Source organism: Cinclus cinclus, chromosome 6 (genome assembly GCF_963662255.1).
Source record: "Cinclus cinclus chromosome 6, bCinCin1.1, whole genome shotgun sequence".
NCBI lineage: Eukaryota > Metazoa > Chordata > Aves > Passeriformes > Cinclidae > Cinclus > Cinclus cinclus.
Genome location: NC_085051.1, coordinates 15268719 through 15285093, shown reverse-complemented (window position 1 = coordinate 15285093; position 16375 = coordinate 15268719). Strand labels below are relative to the sequence as shown.

Genomic DNA, 16375 nt, shown 5'->3' with positions numbered 1-16375 from the left:
GCCGCCAACAAAGGCGCGTCCCATTGGCCGCGGCGCGGGCCCCTCCCTCAGCAAGGGAGCCGCCGATTGGTCGCGGCCGCCACGCCGCACGCGGGCCATGTTGACTGTCCGCCGTGCGGCGCTCGGCCAATCAGAGCACGCGGAAGGGGGGCGCGCGGGGCCGCGGGCGCGCGCGAGGCGAGCGCGTGATGAGGGGCGGGGCCGGGAGGGCGGCGCGTGCCCGCGTCCTTAAAGTGGTAGCAACACGCCTTTCCTCCTGGACTCCTCTGGCGCCTGCAACACAAAGCTATCTTCAGTAATCTGCGGGAGCCGCCTGGACCGAGTGTGCCGGGCCTCCAACAAGTATCAGGGCGGCTGGAGCCCCGCAGGAGAACCGGGGCTTGTGAGGCTGTGGGCCTGTTCCAAACACCCACAATGGTGTCAGCGAATTAGCACTTAATTCTCATCAGAAACTCTCAACTCATTTGTCTGTCCCTGGGTAGAATTAGAGCAACTCCACCACCTCCCCTCTCTGACCTGTCCTCAAAAGTACACAGCCATCCATGACAACATTCCAGTTGCATGGGTTACCCCACCCTGTCCAGCAATTACATGAGATCCCTCCATGCCTCAGTAATTGCAATTTGTCGTTAAGATTATCCATGCTGGGAGATGATCCATGCAGTTTCTGAGGCCTGAGAAAGGTGGAGTTGCTTTCCAGCTCCTCTGCAGCAAGGCCGGCCGTGGCAGTGCCCATCTGGGGCTCGGACACGATTCACAAAGCAAGCCCAGAAAGCCCCAGGGTCTTTGTATGTGGCACTCTGAAAGCACTGGTGTGAGGAACCAGGCAATTCCAGCACCTGCAGCCACCTCCAGAGTTTTACTCGTCTTTCACTCACTGGGAAAAAAAACCTCTAACCCTTTTCTCCTGCCAGGGAATTCCCTCGTTCTAAAACAAGCTCTGCATCTTAGATTTCTGTAAGGACTAGTATTTGGAAGCAATGAGACCAATATTTTATAAATTAACAACTAGCCAATATATTAATGTTGGATTAAATAATTTACAATATGAATTTCAGTTACAGGAATACCCAAGAAATCTTTAATTAGATGCCAATGCTGTAATTAAAAATGAGATAATTTTGAAAGAACTGTCAGAATGTTGTAGCCAGTTACACAAACAAGCAGAGGACATGTTCAGTGGGAGGTTCCCCTTCTTTACTTTGTTTCCAGCTCCCTTTCTTTGTTTCTCCAAACCAGTCCTTTTTCTAACATCAGCAGGTGAACAGCCTTCCCCTACTTCCATCAATCCTTAATTTTGTGACAACATTATTCATGGTAGCGACTATGCTTGGTTCTCAGTGTTCCAAAGAAGAGCATCATGAACTCTGAAAGAAGGGTTTATCTGAAGGTATTCCTACTCCACACTTCCGTGCTTGCTGCTGGCTCACAGCTATCAAGTATTCTTTGCTAAAAGTCACTCAGATGCCGAGTACAGACTCCAAACTGTCTCCTGTGAGGATGTAAGAGAGGTTTTGCCTGACTATGTAATCTAGCTGCACCTTTCTGCACCTGTATATCAAAGTAAACAAACATTTCAATTGCCTTTCACTCTGGATTTTGAGTGCCCCTCTCCGAAGGCATTAATCCTCCCATGATCAGCGAGGGATTTTTGCTGGCTGTTGTCTAACCTCAGTGCTAGACTCCAGGACTGTGGATAAAGCACAGTCTGTGGAGTCATCTCGCTGTCAGGGGCTGCTACCCTGCAGAGAGCTGCAAGTAGATATCTGCTGAATCACCCTGGCTTGATTTAAGCACCCAGCCTCACATGCAAGGGCTTGGAGAACCAAAGCCGAGGGAAGGGATTGTGCCAGAGCTGCCAAACAGATGCACTGACACTGGAGAGCTTAGGCTGAGATCTGTAACTGGCATTAAAACTGCCTGTGTCTTCTGCCCTTGGGTGGGTATTAATGGAAACTGCTCTCATGGGGTGAGATGCCAGACATTCACAGCCTCATCTGAGATATAAGACTTTGTCTGTCAATGACTTTTCCTGAAGGGGAGGAAGAAGTTTGATCATTGCTAAGCAGAGTCTTGGCACTAAACAGTCGATGTGCTTCTTAATTAATCTGTTCTGTCTCAAGGCATGTTAAGTACTATGCATGTGGTACATATAGAAATTGCCTTGTGAAATCACAGAGTGGAGTAAAATTCTTCCCCATATTTATGTGGTAGAAGTTGTGAAATTAAAGAGGCACCTAAGGTTGGTCCAACAGCTACCACCAGCTGAGAATGCTTAAACTTACCTTCAACTTCTTTTTTCTACATTTTAAGCTATACACTCTATGTGGCAGCAAGTTGCTTATTTGCATACTTAAAATGTACCAGTGCCTTTGTGCAACAGGAGACAGCAAATAAAAATGTTAGGACAAACAGGTCAAAGGGAATATCATAAATCGGCATTCATCAGGTGAAAGTCTTTGAAAAGATTGGTGACATCAAGTTCACACTGAACAATTCACAGATTTTTCAGCAAACTGAGTGATGGGAGGAATTTGTTCTCTTGAGTGGAGCAGTATTCACATTTGACATTAATGGGAATATTCACATCAGAAAGGCTGAAAGGCACACTCAGAGCAAGAGACAAACAAAACTTGCTGCTGCCAAGTTTGGCCTTCAGCCAAGTGTGCAATTAAAAACAGAAACACCACTCTTATCTTCCCTTGCCATCTCTGAATAAATTCTTTGATAGGTGGGAAATGAAAAGCTCCACATTATATGAACAAGATGAGGTCTCTTTTCCAGAAAATTAAAATATTTTGAAATTCTAAAACTTTGCTATGAGGATTTTTAGTATTTTTTCATAATGCTTAGAAAAATCATATTTCAGACTGATTTCCCTGAGAGTGTGTATGCATACATGACCTTAAAAAAAACACACTCACACAAAGAAAAAAAAAATTAAAACATTGTGTAGTCTGTCCTCTCCCTTTTTCTGGCTGAGTGAGACAGATGACTAAGACACTGCAGACCACTGCTGTTGCATTCCCTTCTCCTGCTTGCCAGATCTCTCTCACAAAGCAAGTGCAGTGGAATTCACTTAAGAGCCACCTTGAGGGATTGCCAGGGAATAGGTATTGTCTGTGCAATTCAGTAATCCCACAGATCAATAGGCATGCCCACACTGAAAAAGTCATCTTAAGCACTTAAGCACAATGTTCTTTGTTTGCTACCAAGTTTTCCTTCACAAGGATTTTACACATACTGAATTAAAAAAAAAAAAACTGTACCAAGGGAAGGTGGAAGCAATGTGTGCATGTGGGAAGCATACAGAAAGAGGAAGCATACAGAAAGACTGGAAAATAACCTTCGGAAAATGGGAGTCTGAAATGCTCCCAAGATTCCTGCAAGGAGAGATATCCCAGAAACAAAATGAAGCATTTAGGAAGTAAAAATGGCATTTAAAAAAACCCCATTCTTTTACTTTGATAGAGTAGGTAAGTAATAGAATTAGGTTCTACTAAAAACTTAGCAAGAAGAGAGAAAACAAAATGTGGGGCAAAAGCCAAGATTTTATCATGGAGATGTCACAAACTACTGTCCAGGACAGTCATGGATAACAGCACTTCCTCCACATTTAAATACTAACTCACTTTAAGTAAGTGCTAACTCAGATCACCAAAAACAATTTCTGTATTCAAATTCCTGGCACTATTTGACATTAAGTTTCAACTTCAGAAGCAGCATAGACATGTCCCATCCTTTCAAAGACATCCTGTGTGCACATGCATCTTCAATGATGAAGAAAATTATGAGCTGATAATGCCAAAGAGAGTTAGGATCTAAAATGCTGCAAAAAAATGTAATTGAACTTTGTCTCCTCCCACACCAAAGGACGAAGAAGTTGTCCTGATGTGCAGTTTAAACATGCATTTATAAAATTGATTAGACATTAGCAGAATACTCAAATACTGAATGCAAAACTGATTAAATTAGTAATAGCAAGCTGAAGGAAAAGCTCTGGAAAACACATTTCAAAAAGATGGTTGTAGAATAAAGACAAGCTCAATATTCTCCCCACTACACAGAGTTCACATACAAGTACTTCACAACAGATTTTATTTTCCGCACACAAGATGCATCTGCTTTACTGACCTTAACATTATGTATGTTTTCAAAGGCAAATACAGACAAATTAGAGAAAAAAACCCTACTAGACCTTTCTGTTACACCAAATAATGTGGTCATTCTTCAGAAGGAGGAATAGAAGTATAAAAATACCAAGGAAAAGCAAAGATGTTTTAACTCTTAATTAAGGAACATAGCCTGATGATTGTAGAATGAACCTAAGAGTTGAGAAAATAGAGGTGTCACAGTATGACTTTCTACAACTCACCTTGAGAATACTGAATGAATATAGTTCTGCAAATCAGACACTTGGCTGATCTGTGCAGCTGCAAAGTAGGTAGGATATTTTTTAGAATTTCATGAACTTCAGTTCATTTAGTAGCTTCTGCCAGTGAAATGCATTGTTAGGCAACAAAGAACTCTCCCTGCAGATACAATGTGACCATAGTACAGCAGAGAGGTTTTTATCTCAGGGTTAAATCATCATGTTAAAAACATCAGTCTTAAATACAGGGCAATGTCTAGCTGTATTCCCTAACTGCAAACCAATCCACAAACTGTGTATCAGTAGGAAACCCTCTGTTAATTCCCCATGATTCTGAACGGGTAATTAGGTACTGAGTACTTTGGGTAATCAGGTACTTTGGCAGGGCTCCTGTTTTCTTGAAGGGATAGCTCCAAGAACACACCACTTCTGCCATCAGTCTTTCATGTTTTTCCCACCTGTTTGTTCAGTGCAGGTGCATTTGCCTTGTACTTACCCACTTGACTGGAACTGCAGCTTGATGATCTGCTCCCTTTTTCAACTAAGGGACTGTGAACTTCTACTATGCAAAGTGTTCTGGGTATTCTTATGAGAATTTTTAATAACAGCAGCTAAAATAAGTATCATACTAGAACTACCCACTCTTCCTGCTTATGTAAAGATACTAAAGTCATCTGGAAAACACTGTTCTTACTGTGGGGCAAATTACTCAGCTCCCATTAAGCAATAATTTTTTCTGACTGTAATATTGGGTCTTAGATAGAGATCAGGATGCACGACAAATTAACCAAAGCCTGGACAGTTAGAATGAACAAGAATCCTTATGTGGATTTCCTGACTGAGAAGCACCTTCACAAACAGAACTGGCAACCACTATTGCTACTGCTGAGAAGAAACTTCTTGCAGGTTGGCTTTTAAATGATGGATTTTATTGCATTTCCAGATGACATTACTAACCCACGTAAACAGGAATTTTACTTTGCACATAATAGAAAGTGTAAACAGAAATTTGAGCATCAGTATATGCTCACTTCTTCAATGGGAACCCAGCAGTCACCTTCTAGATAAAAAGTCCTGTTGTTTTCAATTTGCACTTCCATTCTGAACCATTTGTAGATACTCCTTGTGTAGCTTTTCTTGGGTTTCATAAAGTTTCCTTAGCTTCTTAATTTGTCCTTTGCTAAGTTCTTTGCCTTCTGTATCATGAGTGGGAAATCCCTGAAATAAATGAAAAAAAAAGAGTATTTAAGATAAATTCGAGGACTGTTTTTGTTCTTTATGGAATTGTGTTTTAGTAAGATAGGGAGATAATGTCATAATGACAGGCTGTCAGGAAGGGGTGTATCTTGGCTAATTTTAGTCACCTAAAAGTTTGACAGCTAACTTTGACTATTTCTGAATGTTCCCTTCCTAGCTAAACAAGAGGCATAAGGGTGTATTTATTTTCTGTCCTGAGCTACATGAGGGAATCTTAGACCACTAACTTCTAGATGGTTTTAGTTAAGAAAATAATGACTAATTCCTGAACAGATGGTTAAAATAATCATTTAATCATACTAGCAGATTGAATTCAAGGCTTAAAGCAAAAGCAGTAAGAGATTTACATTCTTGATGGAGAAAGTTCTATCTGCATTTTAAGGGACATACTACTTAGCTTGCAGGGGTATTTTCCAGCATTTATCCTCCCCATTACAACTTGTCCCCAGGGCTTGAATTTGTGTAGGTGAACGGGAGAGGCAGAAGCAGGATCAATGACCCAAATCAAGTAGAAGTGAAGAAGCAGTGCATTGTTTTCCAAGTAACCCTTTCATCCCCAAGGGGAGCAGTCAAGAGCAAAGTTATGCATATGGCCCCTTCAGAGAGCCTTTGCCAGGATAGAGAAAAACAGTGGGGAGAAAGGAATAGGAAACACAGGACCTATCCAAAAAACATCAGTTCTGGCAGAGCTGGAGAGTTTGTACTTGCAAATGAATACCCTGCCTTGCACCAGAGTAATAAATCTGCAAATAAACATCATACACATTCCTACCCACAATATATATTTTGCTTTGCAATAAGGGGAGCCAAAGGAAATGTACAATGAATGTACAAAGGAACGTAGAAGGAAAATGCCCTTGAAATGATGGCTATCAGACACCTTGCTCCCCAGTGCACAATAAAATACATATATCACCTTTTCTTTCTCTCCTTCCCTCATTTTGCTACATTAATAGCACTGCCCTGGAGGTTTGGAACAAGATTGCTATAAACATACACAAATAAATAAGTACAACTGGGGAAGGAAAACCACTCCCTATGTGAAGAAAAGCCACTTACATTTTCATCAAACATGGAATATTTGTCAAGTTCCAATTTAAACATTTCATGTGGTGGAATCTTCATTTTTTCCAGTTTAGCTGCCTGTAATATAAAATATGCATTAACATCACAGTTAATTACTACCAACCTGTCGCATACGCAAAAGGAAGAGTAGATTATAATTTCAAAATCAAGGAGTATTCAATTCATAATTGTTTATTATATGAAAAGAAACTTAAGAGTGAGGAACAACTCCGTAGGTCTGAGGTGTGCTCATCTGGGGGAAAAACTGTTTTAAACCTATAGAAAACCACTTCATAAAACAGAGGTTTTGCAGAAACTCAAAAAAATTTGCTTGTATACTCCAAAACCTACATCTGATTATTTCTAATTTTGTTCTTTAGTCAACACAAAATGAACAGCTGCTATCGTAAGGAATATTCAGCAATTAACTCACTGCAAAGAAAACCACCTTTGTCAAGTTTCCTGCTGACAAGCAAAAGTTTCTATGCAGGTCACAGAAGAATCAGATGCAGTAATTGCACTGAATACAAAACTGAACTCTCCCTTATCTGTAAATAAGCACATTTCAGAATCTTTTCCATCTAATTTTTGCCCTACGCAAGGAAATCACCTTTTTGAAAAAGTGAAAAAAGGAATTTGTAGATGATAAATGCTATTTATCTTGTTTTATCTCTGTATGTGGTGCTCTCTAAAAGTTTTCTTCCTCTTTTAACACAGGAATGTATTTCCTGTACTGTTAAAGTCATCAGCATAGCAAACGCTATTTTCTCTTATGAGCTCATCTCCTCTGTCTACAAGCCCAAAACGTTTGAGTTACGTGAATTGCAATCACACAGATAAAACATTTCCCTGCTCAACCATAAGAAATGGGATTTCTTACAGAGAAAAAAGGAAAAAAAAGGAGAAAAAGAAACCCTTCCACATATACTTATGATATTAGAAAGGGAGTAAAATAAACAACACAAGCAAAATCTGCTCTAACAGTAACAAGCATGCAAAATCTACTTTGTCAATTAAGGAAGTAATGCTGTTTATAGACTGCAATTAAGTGCTAGAAGTTCTCCTGTAGTAAGTTTTTGCAGGTTTTAGCTGTGTTTTCAAAAACTGCTTCTTTAGAAGAATTGAAAGTCCAGACCTGAACTGCAAGCCAAAGCCATTCTGAACAGGAAATTTTACACACACACACACCAAAAAAAAAAAAACCAAAGCAAAACAAAACAAAAACAAAAACAAACAAACAAACAAAAAAAACCAAACAAACAAACAAAAAAAAAAACCTGCTTAAGGCTGGGGAGACAGCCTGTGTTCTAATGTCCTTTTCTGCATGTGACTACTGCTGCCTACACTTTCCTTCAAAATGAGGTTACTTACTTCCTGCTGTTGTTTTTTCCTTGCTGCTTCTTCTTTCTTCCTTTTTTTCTCTTCTTCTATCTGTGAGAGGCAGTGTTAGTGAGTAAAAGGTAATGCACTATTTCATTTGGTTGTTTTCTACAAACCTGAGCCAGCTCCCCTGGATATCTAATTACAGACAGAACTGACAGCATGACCTGCAGCAAACCCACCATGCCTAATAATTAGGATTGTCTGATACTTCCCACTGTATGACTTTGATTTCATTTGCTTTTATTCACAGTTAAACCAGTTTTAACTGTTCAGAATGCATTTTGCATGCAAAGCAGGTACCTAAAAAGAATACCTGAAAGAAATTGTGCTATCATTTTTTGGAGAAAAATGTTTTGCACATGACTTTTTAAAAAGACTGTATTTCAATGATATTTTAAGCTCTTGCCTCCAACTGTGCAGATATCACAGTTCCTCAAGCAGCAGTTGTATCACTTGATGTTCCTAGGGAAACAATTATCCAAATTTAGCTAACTTGCTAAAAATCTCATCTTGCACTTGCCCAGGAGAGACCTGTCAAGTTCTCCAAGGGTTCAGCCAGCACTAAACATAACACCATTTCCAGAGAAAAGGGAAAGCTGCAGGTCCTAACCAGCAGCTATAAACAAACTGCCTTCAAATGTCACTCTGATGAAAACATCTGAAACGGACTAAAATTACTTTTTACTTCTCCCTTTCCTAAAAAACATCAACATGGAAGGAGAAATGTTGGAAAATCTTCCTAATATTTCCAGTCGTGACAGAATTTTATTATTTGGTAAAAGTAAAGACGAAACGTTACGTCTAAATATTACAAAGTCAAATATTAATACTAGGAAGTGCCAAAAACAGGGTTTCTGTACAGACCTTGTGCATGTGAATTCAATTTCACAAGCTTTATAAAGTAACATGAATTCTTGCCCCTACATCCGAAATATCTCACTAGCCCATATTATATTAATTAAGATTTAGCCATTACATTTTTTTCCTCACATATCAGATGAATACAGACTAGCTCTATGGAAAACGTTGACACCATTTGTACAAACAAAACAAGCCTCAATTAGCTTCTCATTGAAATTGTTCTTCCAGAAAGATAAGACAGATAAGACAGTTTGAATGCAATACTGAACATCCTTTAGTTATATGAAGATCTTGAAAAGTACCTTCATATAAAAAATCTTAAGAGGTATTCACTAAGGCCCATACAAAGCTCTCAAGAAGTTGTTTCAAAAAATTCTTTTTTTCCAACACACTTAAATTTTTATATCAATTCTCTTATGTCATCTTCCTTGTAGACTGCTATGATTTTTATGAACTATCAGAGAAATGTAAAATTTTCCATAGCCTACACATTACTTTAAATTTTAAAAATACAGGATGCTTAAAATAATCACCTTTTTCTTTTCTTCTCTTTCCTTCAGTAATGTGTCCTTATCCACTAATTTAACCACAGTTGGAAGTCCTGAAGAAGCAAAAAGAGATGGATCAATTTCTTGATTAGTCAAAGATAAATGTACTCGCCCTATGATAATTGTTTTCTTTTTGCATAGTGAATGCAAATACAACTCAGTGGCTACTCAAAAGTGACTAAGGAATTAGGTGTTATACAAAAGGTGAAAAATATTGCAGTGTATGTTTTCTTATTCTGTATGGGTATTCCAATATACATTTCTACAACATATATTAATACATATATATACACACCATTATATACGACACATATTATGCACCATTATATATGGTACATATGAAATATATATATGTATGGTGCATATATGATATGCTATAGCTCTGCAATACTTGAGTTTACTGAATTATTCTAAATTAGTTTTGACAGTTTGTTTTCCCACTTCTTAGGAAAACAGCAAGATTATAAAAACAGCTCCTACACGGTTCCAAGAGATAACTGGGTACCTTCATGATCTTCAAATCGAACTCCAAGTTCAGGCAGGATGTCATCCCGAAGAGCATCACTCAACTGCAGCACTTCAGTTACTACAGAGCATGAAAAATACTTTTAGTGAAGTAAAATTTGGGGAAAGTATACTTTTATCCAGCTACACAGCTACTTCAGTGCAATTAAGAAATTGCCACTGTCACAGGGAGAGAAAGGTCTTTTCCTTTAAAGTGATAAATATGTCTTGCCTTATTTCAGCCACACAGAGAAGCAGCATGTTTCTTTGCAGGGATTTGAAAATAATAAATTTCTTCTGAGATACCCTCTGTTCCTGAAGGGGAACAGAAAGAAAATCCAAGGCAATTCAGAAACGATGCAACAATTCTGCCAGGATATGGTAGAAGGGTATATGACTCAGGAAAATCTTAAATGGTTGCTGTAGGATGTGCAATAAGAAAGGTTAAAAAACTAATTTTAGAAAAATCACAAATTAACATATCCTGTGCTAAATCTAACAGTGCCCTTTGAAGGACTATGATTTTGTTGATTTGATAACTACAGATACGTTTGTCAGAGGAACTGTAATCCCAACACCCTCCTTTTATTTCAAGCAATCTAGTTGCAACAGAACAGAGAATCTTGGTTCGGTTTTCTTCATGGTGATCAGGACATCATGACTAATATTTCTAATATTTTTTTCCCTTGAAACTTCCCAAAGAGACTTTGATGACAGCAAATAGTTAAGAACTTAAGATTTAGCTGAAATCTATGCTATCAGCTTTTAAGGGGAAAACAAATCTTCATACAAGACAATTTTTTGGAGGAGAAATTGTATCAGTTGAGAAACAGCAGAATGGTTAAGAGGGACTAAATCCATCAGAGACCCAACATGTTGCTGTTGTGAATTCAGTGGCATTTTTTTATAGGCAGTCTGGTAGTATTGAGCAACACTTAGCAAGTGTAACAAGACAGATACTTGGGTTAGATGTGCTTATAATGAACAAGTGTTCTCCCTTTCAGCAATTCTTAGCTGGTTAAAACTAAGAAGTGCCCAGGGCCTCAAAGTTATTATTTCAGGCAGTGGAAGCTTCCATCCAGGCAGTTTCCTAAACATTGCACCTTCTGGTAGATACAAATTCCACCCTGAGCCTTCATCTCTTCCACAATTCTCAGAGAGCTGCAAGTGAACAGCACTGACTATCCTAAAAGCATGAGAAGGAACATCCTGTTTCAGGGCATGGTCGTGTTCTGTGGCTCTCTCTCTGCACAGAAAACCACTGCAGTGTACAGAACCTCTTTTGTCTGCTGTAAACAGAGTCGTTGTTTCTCCTGATCCGGAGCAGTGACACACAGTGAACCACAGGCTGTTTGATGCAACTCTAAACTGGCCATTAAGATAAACCAGGGATAAGATTACCTCACTGGCTGTTGACACTAAAAGGTGGTGGCTTGAACCTAGGCAAAGGAATTACATATATCATGTCAGAAATACCTGCTGTTTATTCACCAAAACAGCATCTATACAGTTATAGATGTTTACTTATCTAAAATCATGAATAATTGAAAGCTGAAGAAATCCATCAAGGAGAAACATATAATGAAACATAGGATTTATGAGAGGACACATCCTCTGATCAATCCTGTCATCCAGAGGAGTCAGCATCACACTTCTTAGGGCTGAAATGTGCCTATTCTTTGCATGTGGTAACTCCAGAGCAATTACGTTTAGGATTGGGTAGGGGGCTGTTTATGGACTGCCTTGGGACATGAGGAGGCTCTCATTGAGGACAGTGACGAGAAACCAGTGGGACAATGCCTTATCATCACAGTCCATCAACACCCCAGCAGACAGATGCTCCTTGGGTCTGTGACTATTTCTCAGACCTCTTCACATTTTCTGTGAATTTCAAGCCAAAGAGTATCAGATGTGAAACAGATGTTGAGATGCTGTGAATCAGAACACTGTGATGGGAAGGAAAAAGAGGAGCTTGAAAAGCATCTGGAGAACTCTGGATGTAAAGACTGGCAGCAAAAGACAAGAGCAGGCAATGCTACAATGAGAGAGTTTGTCCCAGTTCTGGTCAACTCATGACATATATGGAAGAGGGGAGAAGGTGCAGAGGGTGCTGTGGGAATTATTAAGTCTGCATTTGAATGTCACCCATTCTAGATGATAGCAACATTTTTGCAGAGTATATATATTTCGATTATTACTAAAAACCATAGCTTTAAAAATGGCTATTCTGTGAAATATTTTGTAGATACATTTTCAATGTGCTTGTGTATGGATGGGGACATTTGTAATAGTCTGCAGGTTTTACAGAGCCACATTTTATTTAACATCTGAGAATACTTAAAGCAATACAGATTGTTTAAAATAATAGTTAACACAACCCAGCCAGCAACAGGCTATGAGGGGGAAACTCCCTTTGCCTACAGCCATGCAAAGGCAATATCCCCAGCCACTAATCAGAACAACTTTTACAGTAATTTAGCATCTCCTGCAAGCAAGAATTTAATGGGTAAAGGGAAAGCAATCAGTAGCATGTCAGTGCAGGTCCTGCCAACAACCACTCAGCTTCCATATATCAAATAGTTTAAAAGAAAGATGTCCCCCTGGTCAAATTGCAGAGTGCTCTATACCCCAAACAAGCAGCAACTAGATCCAGTTTGATTCTCACTTGCCCAGTGTATTTCAGGCCAAAAAAAATCACTGCTTTCTAAGTAGGAAATTCAAGTGCCAGTAAGCAGTCTAGAGCCAAGTGTGTTCTAAAAATTATTTACAAGAAGCCCTGTGATATTTAAACCTTACCACTGCTAAAAGCAATGATCAATTTAGCTCAACCATCATAAAGGAAGGCGGAAAAAAAATGCTTCATATTAACAAGTATGTTAAATACAAAAAGACTAAAGCTCACATTTTTTGGCTGAGGATATACACACAAACCTCTTGAATTAATTCAAGTTACAGAAAATATTTATTATTGGAACTATTGGAACTTATTACTAAGCCCATTTCTCAGCATCAATTAGGCTGTAAGAGTTGGACAATAATAGCAGAGTAGTCACATTAGCAAAAACAATTTTGTGCTTTTAATGTAACCTTATCAGCTTTAGAAGGACTCCAAAGAATAGTAGAATGAGAGTCCAGAGTCTTTTCCGGCTGAATAGGTTACCAGACACAAGTAATTTTATGTTTCTGTGTAATATATGGGTCACTTGTATGTTTTATATATTAAAAATGCCCTATTTTGTCTTAAAGTACAAATCCCAGTGTCAAAGTTTTAAGAAAACAAGAATCAAGTACATGTTGAAGACATGCAAAATTTCACAGGGAACAGCAGAAAACAGTAAGAGCTCCTGCATTAGGAAATATCAGTAAAATGAAAGAAAGCTTAATGGAACAACCTTTTTAGCACTCTGCCAACACACACAGCATGATCAAAGCTTTTCAGAGGGACTAAAAAAGACACCTGAAACTTCTAGCAAACTCCCAGATGAATTCTCCAAAGAGAGCACCCAATTACCATCAGGGGAGCTACAATTCCAGCTATGCTAACAAATAATAGTGAGCATCTTGGGCTATTTAAATGCAGACACTATTACTCTGTAGCAATCTACACTCTTGGGTAAATGCATGCTCCCTGAGGAAGAGATCATGGATACTTTAATACCTAGAAAGCAGAGAGCGCCCTAACCAAGAAAAACAGCAGCTACACCCCATTATTCCAGAACTTTTAGATTAGTTTATCAGCCTAAAAAGATTCCCAAATTAAAGAGACAGGCAGCAGAGATGCAAAAATTCAAAACAGCTCTGATTAAAAGATGCCTTACTTTCATTCTCTAAGCAAGGAGAGACAACCAGGTGCCTCACAACCACATCTCCATCCTCTCCCCCAGTGTGGTTCCTATGACCTCCAAGTCTCATGTGCAACAGTACAGGAAAAAGTGAACTCTCACCTTTCTTCTCTCTGGCAATTTGTCGCACTCCTTCTCTGAACTCAGAAAGAACTTGGAGATACGGCATCACTGTAGATTCAATCTGCAGGAACATTATTTCCACAGTTAGCTAATCATAATTTAGATATAAAACACGTCCCTACTCACTTCATATTTATGAGCTGTTGGATGGAACTTAATCCTTAGGGCAGATCTGTATCAATAAAAATTGTCATTGCTCTATTGATGTCAAAGGATAGATGAAAATTTTCATTAGCTGTCAAATTTCCTTTTGTGCAAATAAAATCAGCTTGTCAAGTTCCCCATTCTTTTTTCACCTCCTTTCAGTTAGATCCATCTCTTCCACATGGGTTATGCCACAATTCAGCTAGCTATAATGCAGCTGATAAAAACAGCACTCAGATCAGTCTGCTCCTTCACATACTGTGTTGTCTTAGGCACAGCTGTTTAGCAGTTAATAAGATCAGTGAAACTGATATTAGGATTAATTTTCATTAGAACACAGATCCGTTCCTGAGATTTTAGCTTATGCTAATTGTATAGACAGTTCAATTGTCTATATTCCTCATACAATTCCCTCTCCCACAAAAAGTGGGGAAAGATTACTGTTGAATTATTTCAGGTGTAAGTAAAAGCTCGGCATGAAATCTCAGAGGAAAAGTCCTGTGACGCTGGTCTCAATGGCAGTGAATAGCAGCAGCAAGCAGCTAGTGAACAGCAGTGAACAGCTACAGAAACAACTACACATCAGCTACAAAAACAACTACACATCAGTGTCTGCCAACACTTCTCTGGAATGCCAAGAGGAAAAGCCAGGCCCTTGTGGGAAACCCTAAATTAAAAATTTCATTACTTTGGAGGGTGAGGGAGAGAAACAAAATTGCAAACTTTTATCTCCTCTACAATTTCCATACATCTTTCCTGTCTGTTTAATCTCCATGACAAATTTCTATACAATTAAAGGACATGATTGTCTGTCAGGCTGTAAAAGTGCCCCTACAAAAAGAACTGAGGAGCTCTGTTAGAACTTTTTAAAAATGTGAACACTGCAAACATTTTCATCATCAGATCCAGTGCTGACAACTTTGGCCCAAGGAACAGACTCTGGAATGTGAGGAACAGTCACATCTCCATTCCCCCTCTGCAATGGAAATACCTCTTCATGCAAATAAAGTAGCATAGGAAAAGCAGGCACTGTCACGATTTTATCAGTCATTTCAAGATGGAAGATACTTACTTCCACAATAACTAACTTGAGAGAAATGCTGAATTCAATTGGAAAATGATATTATGGAACTGAGGATTTCTGACTTCGGATCTCTTATATCCATTTTTCAAGTAAATTACCGACCCATGATAATTAAGCTTGTTTTTCTTTCAGCACCTTTGAACTGGATTATGTCTTTTATGGAGATATTAACTCAGTTGGTTCTTTCATCTCCAATTTAAACAAGGAAACAACTGGCCTGACCTAAGAAAAGTAAGAATTTGCATGGAGGACTGAGAGAGAGTATAATATTTAATGAAAGAGCCAAAACATTTATGGTATTATGCATTTTATATTACAACTCTTAACACCAGTAATGATTTTTGTGATAAAAACAAAAGCTTCTTGAGTGTAAAAGATGCTAACACAAGATTCTTCTGACAACTGTGCTAACAGTGTTGCAAAATGTGGAATATGTAAAACTTTCTTCAGAAAGGATGTTCTTTAATGCTTGATTTTTGTATTCTTTCAAGCCTAATCGAGAAGGGAGATTTAATCGCTGAAACAGACAGCAGCTAACAAGCAAGCTCTAAGTGATACCCAGGCTTTAGAAAACAGACTACTTGGTAGAATTGCCTTGTTAAGATTCAGGGCTGTACATGTTACAGTGATCTCAGACCTTAGGAGAGGTCAACAAAACTTGGGGAGAAGGATGGACCACTGATAACGGACACAAAAAATACCACAAAGAATTTAAAGGCCACAAGGACACTTGGCAGAGCTCCCAAGATAAGGAAGAAACTCTTAAAGCCAACTCAGCAATTGGACTGAATCAGCTCCCACTGGGTAAAAGGTAATTACAAACACCAACTCAGGGACCACCAACCCAAGGAACCCACTGACTCAAAAGAACAAAAGGACTAAGCATGCAGACTAATTAGCATGGGAGGAAAGAAAATTATTAACCAAGAGAGGACAGTCTACAAATTAATGAGAATCACCTAACTTGTAGCCAATGAACAGTAGTTGCTTTGTTTGCAAAAATGCGTAAATAGTAAGAAGTTTTGATAGTTGTGTGCTTGATTTGTGGAATGCCACCGAGCACTCAGGCTTGCACAACTCTGAAACAATCAGTGTTGCTCTTGGGGGTGTAATTACTGGCTTGTTGCACATGGGTAACAAATCCAATTCTTGTGAACATGTCTTGTTTTCTGCTCAAGATTCTTCTCATTCT

At 38.8% G+C, this 16375-nt stretch overlaps 1 protein-coding gene across 2 annotated transcripts in view; it reads right to left on the bottom strand.

The window, feature by feature from the left end:
* Positions 1-4087: 4087 nt before the first annotated feature.
* CARS1 (cysteinyl-tRNA synthetase 1) overlaps positions 4088-16375 on the bottom strand; it is a 32988-nt gene continuing 20700 nt past the window's right edge. For both annotated transcript variants that reach the window (XM_062494774.1, XM_062494773.1), the window contains 6 exons: positions 13935-14016; positions 9992-10072; positions 9472-9539; positions 8066-8125; positions 6689-6772; positions 4088-5590 (listed from right to left, as the gene is read on the bottom strand). In XM_062494774.1, coding sequence (XP_062350758.1) covers positions 5456-5590; positions 6689-6772; positions 8066-8125; positions 9472-9539; positions 9992-10072; positions 13935-14016 — 510 coding nt within the window. In that variant the 3' untranslated portion in view covers positions 4088-5455. The remainder of the gene's footprint in view (positions 5591-6688; positions 6773-8065; positions 8126-9471; positions 9540-9991; positions 10073-13934; positions 14017-16375) is intronic.